The sequence below is a fragment of the Nothoprocta perdicaria genome, unplaced genomic scaffold, assembly GCF_003342845.1.
Source record: "Nothoprocta perdicaria isolate Ctin4 unplaced genomic scaffold, notPer1 scaffold_486, whole genome shotgun sequence".
In the NCBI taxonomy this organism is placed as follows: domain Eukaryota; kingdom Metazoa; phylum Chordata; class Aves; order Tinamiformes; family Tinamidae; genus Nothoprocta; species Nothoprocta perdicaria.
Window position 1 is genome coordinate 97300 of NW_020455739.1, and position 5113 is coordinate 102412.

General features: G+C 66.4%; 1 protein-coding gene across 1 annotated transcript; it reads left to right on the forward strand.

Moving 5' to 3' along the window:
• The first annotated feature begins 1664 nt into the window (after positions 1–1664).
• NDUFA4L2 (NDUFA4, mitochondrial complex associated like 2) lies at positions 1665–5041 on the forward strand. Its single transcript, XM_026047279.1, has 4 exons — positions 1665–1721; positions 3565–3653; positions 4743–4803; positions 4947–5041. Exons 1-4 carry the CDS (start codon positions 1665–1667, stop codon positions 5001–5003), a joined length of 264 nt encoding a protein of 87 aa, XP_025903064.1. The 3' UTR covers positions 5004–5041.
• The last annotated feature ends 72 nt before the right edge of the window (positions 5042–5113 follow it).

Sequence of the window (5113 nt, forward strand, 5' to 3'; positions counted from 1 at the left end):
AACATGCGCGTGCACCATGCACAGGGAGGTTCACGCGGACATGAGTGCCCCTGCATGGCCATCGCGTGTGCGTGGGTGCCTGTGCCACCTGCCTGTGCACGTGTCACATGCAGGAGTGTGGCTGTGCACGTGCAGGGGGGCTCTTGGGAAGGGCTTGGGGCCCCCTTGCTCTCCCTAGAAGCGCTGAGGCACAAAGGGGCACTGTGCAAGTGGGGGGGTGCAGTAGCCCCCACTTATTCCTGCTGCTCGGGCGCCTCTCCAAGGGGCTGGGGTGACATAGGGACCCTCCCCGGCACCCCAGCACCCAGCCCGGAGGTGGCTGCTCCTGTGGGACGGGGCCTGTGTGCCCAGGCAGCCGCTGGAGCAGCAGGGCACGAGAGAGGTAGAGGGAAGCACAGCCTACAATTAAACCGCCTCTTAATTATAGTCATTAATGAGCACAGAGGCAGCTGGGCTTTGTGGGCAGGGAATCCCGCTGCATCTCCAGGGGCGGCTGGGATTCGTCTGCAGGGAGTTGGGAGAGCTGGAGCTCCGGGCGGGATCCCCGCCGGCCTCCAGAGGCTCCAGGGCGCTGCCATGCACCCCCCCTTGCCACGCGCCCCCCCTTGCCATGCACGGTGCCCCCCCCAAGGCCATGCGCTGCCCCCCGCTCCATGCAGCCCTCACTATCCAGCCGTGTCCTGCCCTCCCGCTGCAGCTCCATGCGGAGGGAAGCAGCAGGGCTGGAGCGCAGCTCTGGCCAGGCCGGATACACTCCGTCTTGGGGAGTGGCACTTAATCAATCCCATTCCCAAACTCTAATTATATCAACAGAGGCCTCAACACGGCGCTGCCGGCTGCGATTCCGCCCTCGCTTATTTATTTCCAGGGAAGTTTCTCCCCTTTGTCCTTCCACGCTCGGCCGCGAGGAGCCAGGACACACGCGGGGCGGCCCTGCACACGCGTGTGGCCCTCTCCGGACACGCGTGTCCACACGGACACGTGTGCAAACACCCCGGGGGGCGCTCAGCAGCAGGGACAAGGCCAGGGACCCCGGCCGGTGGCCGCAGGGCGGTCCCGGCCAGGCCGGGCGCTGCCACCTCTTCTCCAAGGGGGTTTCTGCATCCCGGGCGCTGGCAGCTCCGCACGGGGCCACCCCGGGCAGCCCCGGCTGGGGCAAGGGGGGCCGGGCGCCCCCGGCTCCGGCCGCCCACGGATCCCCCCGTCTTCAGCGGAGAGCCGGTGGATACAAATAGCCCTTCTCCACACGCGCGGCAGCATCTGTTCCTGCCAGGGAGATTTGCATCGCTAAATGTAAATTGGATGTTATGTCATTTATCATAAACGGGGGGGCGGGCGGGGGGGCAGCAAACGGGGTGGGAGTTGTCACAACAAATGAGGCGCCTCATCCTTCGCCGAGGTGCAGAGCCACCTGCGGAGCCCCTGCAGGTCCCTGCGTGCGGGGAGGGGACACGGGGCAGGAGGGGCAGCCCAGGGGGTGGCCCAGGGTGCTGCCCTGGGGCAGGGGGTACCCGGGCGCACGGAGCCCCAAGGCCGCCCGGATGGGCCCCCGTGTGTCCCGCTGCCTCCTTCCAGCTGTGCCCCGGCCCGCCCGCCCTGTCCCTCCCAGCGGCGCAGACGCCTCCCCCGCGGCCGCGGCACCGGCCCCAGCGCCGCACGCAGCCATGAAGGGCCCCCTGCTCGGAGCCATGTTCGCCCGGCACCTCAAGCGGCATCCCGGCGTGAGTGCCCCGTCCCCGCGCCCCCTGTGCCCCCCCCGGGCGCCCCCTGCACCCCCAGGGCGGCAGCAGACCCCGGGCACCCTGAGCCCTTGGCTCCCACGGCCCCAGGAGGTGCGAGCCGGTCCCCGTCCATCCCAGAGCCCCCGGAGGTCGCCTGGGTGGCACCCGCGTCCCCCGTGCGAGCGCCCGGCGCCCGAGCCCGGCCGCGCTCCCCGTCACGTCCCTTCACACCTGCCCGACGGCCGAGGGCGCTTCGGTCTCCCCCCGTCCCCGCCGCTGTCGGGTGCGCCAGGGATGCACCTATTGGGTGCACCAGGGATGGAGGAAGGGGCATGGGTGCCCTCCCCAGCAGCCCCCCAGCTGCGGAGCAGTGCGGGATGGATGGGAGCAGCGGGAGGCCAGGGGCTCTGGAGGAGAAGGGACACAAGGGCCTGGGGGCTTCCTGCAGGGAATGGCAGCGAGGTGCCCGCTGTGCCCATTGGGGAGCAGCGGTGCTGGCAAGGGAGCACCGGTGCAATGTGGGTGCCGGAGGTGGGGAGCACTGGTGCAATGTGAGCATGGCATGCGGGGAGCACTGGTGCTGGCCATATGAGCACCAGTTGGGGAGCACTGGGTTGTGCACTGGTGCAACTGGTGCAATGCAAATGTGGGGAGCACCAGCGCAATAAGAGCGCAGGGATGTGGGGAGTACTGGTCCTGGCAACGCAAGCACAGGGAAGGACGGAGCACTGGTGCAACGTGAGCACAGGGATGTGGGAAGCATTCGTGCCATGTGATTGCAGGGATGTGGGGAGCAGTGGTGCAGTGCGGACACAAGGATGTGCAGAGCGTTGGTGCAACAGGAGCACGGGGATGTGGGGAGCAGTGGTGCAACGTGAGCACAGGGAAATGGGGAGCACTGGTGCAACATGATTGCAGGAATGTGGGGAGCATTGGTGTAGTGTGGACACAAGGATGTGCCGGGCATTGGTGCAATGTGAGCACAGGGGATGTGGGGAGCAGCGGTGCTGGCACCATGAGCACAGGGCTGTGGGGAGCACTGGTGCAATGTGATGGCAGGGATGTGGGGAGCACTGGTGCAACATGATGGCAGGGATGTGGGGAGCACTGGTGCAANGCAGGGATGTGGGGAGCACTGGTGCAACATGATGGCAGGGATGTGGGGAGCACTGGTGCAATGTGATGGCAGGGCTGTGGGGAGCACTGGTGCAATGTGATCACAGGGATGTGGGGAGCACTGGTGCAACGTGATCGCAGGGATGTGGGGAGCACTGGTGCAATGTGATCACAGGGATGTGGGGTGCAGCGGTGCAGCGTGCTTGCAGGGACGCAGGGAGCAGCGGTGCAATGTGATTGCAGGGAGCAGCGGCGGCCGCGCGGCGAGCAGGGGCGCGGGGGCAGCGCGGGCGCCGGCGGCTCCGCTCGCGTGGGCACTGACGACCCTGGCAGCGCCGGGCGAGCGGCTCGTTCCGCCAGGTCGCCGCTCGGCACCGACTGGGGCCACGTGCCCCGGGCGGCACCACGCGGCGGGCAGGGGCCAGGGGGGCGCATGGGGGGCGCCACGTGCCCGGCGCTGCCCGTGGCCCCGCGGGGGTCCGTGGGGAAGGACCGGCGCAGGTTGCCGCCTGCAAATGCAATTCCCTTGCAGCGGGAGCCGATTTTTCTCTCCCTCCTTTAATTCAGTCACTCAAGATGACAGCTACACTGTGCGCGGCAGCCCGGGCAGGATTGCGCTGCCATATTTCCCCTGTAAATCTCCCGCGCGTCAGCTCTCCCTTTCACTCTCCGCTCGGCTGATAAATATTCATTTTATTGGGGTATTTTTTTCCCTTTCTCTCGGCAGCTCGTGCCGCTCATGGGCTTCATCAGCGTGGGCCTGGGCAGCGCCGTCCTGTACCTGCTGCGCCTGGCCCTGTACAGCCCCGACGTGAGGTGCGGGCACGGGGGGCCGTGTCCCTGTCACCGTCACCCCCCGGAGTGGCCGGGATGGGCGCGGAGGGGGCAGGATTCCCAGGGAGGGGAATGGGAGTCCCCTGCGCTGCTGCACAAAGGGGCTGGGGAAGGACACGAGGAGCAGGATGGAGGGATGGAGGGATGGATGGGGTGGATGGATAGGGGGATGGATGGAGCAATGAGTAGGGAGATGGAGAGATGGATGGAGGGAGGGATGGAGGGATAAGGGAATGGAGGGAGGGAGGGATGAGGGGATGGATGGATGAGAGGATGGAGGGATGGGGAATGGATGGATAGTGGGATGGATGGAGCAATGAGACATGGAGGGAGGGAGGGAGGGATGGACAGATGGATGGTTGGATGGTTGGATGGATGGATGGATGGGGGAATGGAGGGAGGGAAGGATGGATAGGGGGATGGATGGACAGGGGGATGGATGGATGGATGGATGGATAGGGCAATGGATGGATGGATGGATGGATGGATGGATGGATGGATGGATGGATGGATGGATGGGGGGATGCTGCTGCTGCTGCGGGGACCGGCTCGTGCCGACCCGCGGTGCTCTGGGAACAGGCTCCTCCATCCCGTTGATTCCTCCTGGATCCCAGCTGCGGAGCTAGGGCCATGAGCAGCTCCCGGCCCCTCATCCGCGATCCCAGGAGCCCGGGGCAGGGAGGCAGATGGAGCGTCAGCCCCCGGCCCCCACTGCACCCCCCCATCCCCCATTGCCCCCCCCCCCCCATCGCAATCCTGCTGCTTCCTGCATGGAAAATGCTGCCGGCGGCCAGCGGGGCCGGGAGCCGCCTCTGCCCCCTGGGATGCGGCCTCTGACCCCCCCGTGTCTTGGGAATGTGGCCGTCCGGGTGGAAAGCGGGGCTGGGAAGAGCATCCTACCCCCCCAGCCCCCCCATAAGCCATGATGACACCCCGGATTCCTATGGGAATCAGCCCCATCAGGGGGGTAAAATGAGATGGGGGGTAAAATGAGGGGGGTAAAATGAGAAGGGGGGAATGGGGAGGAATGCAGGGTGTCCCTCCGTGCTCCACCTCCGTCTTTCCTTGCAGCTGGGACCGGAAAAACAACCCCGAGCCCTGGAACAAGCTGGGTCCCACGGACCAGTACAAAGTGAGCACTGGGAGGGGGGGACCCTCCGCCTGCCCCTCTGTGACTCTGCAATGGTGACGGGGGACTGTCCCCCCCCAGGGCCCAACTGCAATTCCCCTGGGGGGGGCGGTGCCCCCTCCTCACACCCTTCCTCCCCCCCGCAGTTCGTGGCCGTTTCCACCGACTACAAGAGCCTCAAGAAGGAGCGTCCCAGCTTCTGAGCTGTGGAGACCCCCGGAATCACTGCATCCCCCCTGGAATCGCTGCAACCCCCCAGAATTGCTGCAACCCCCCAGAATTGCTGCAACCCCCCAGAATTGCTGCATCCCCC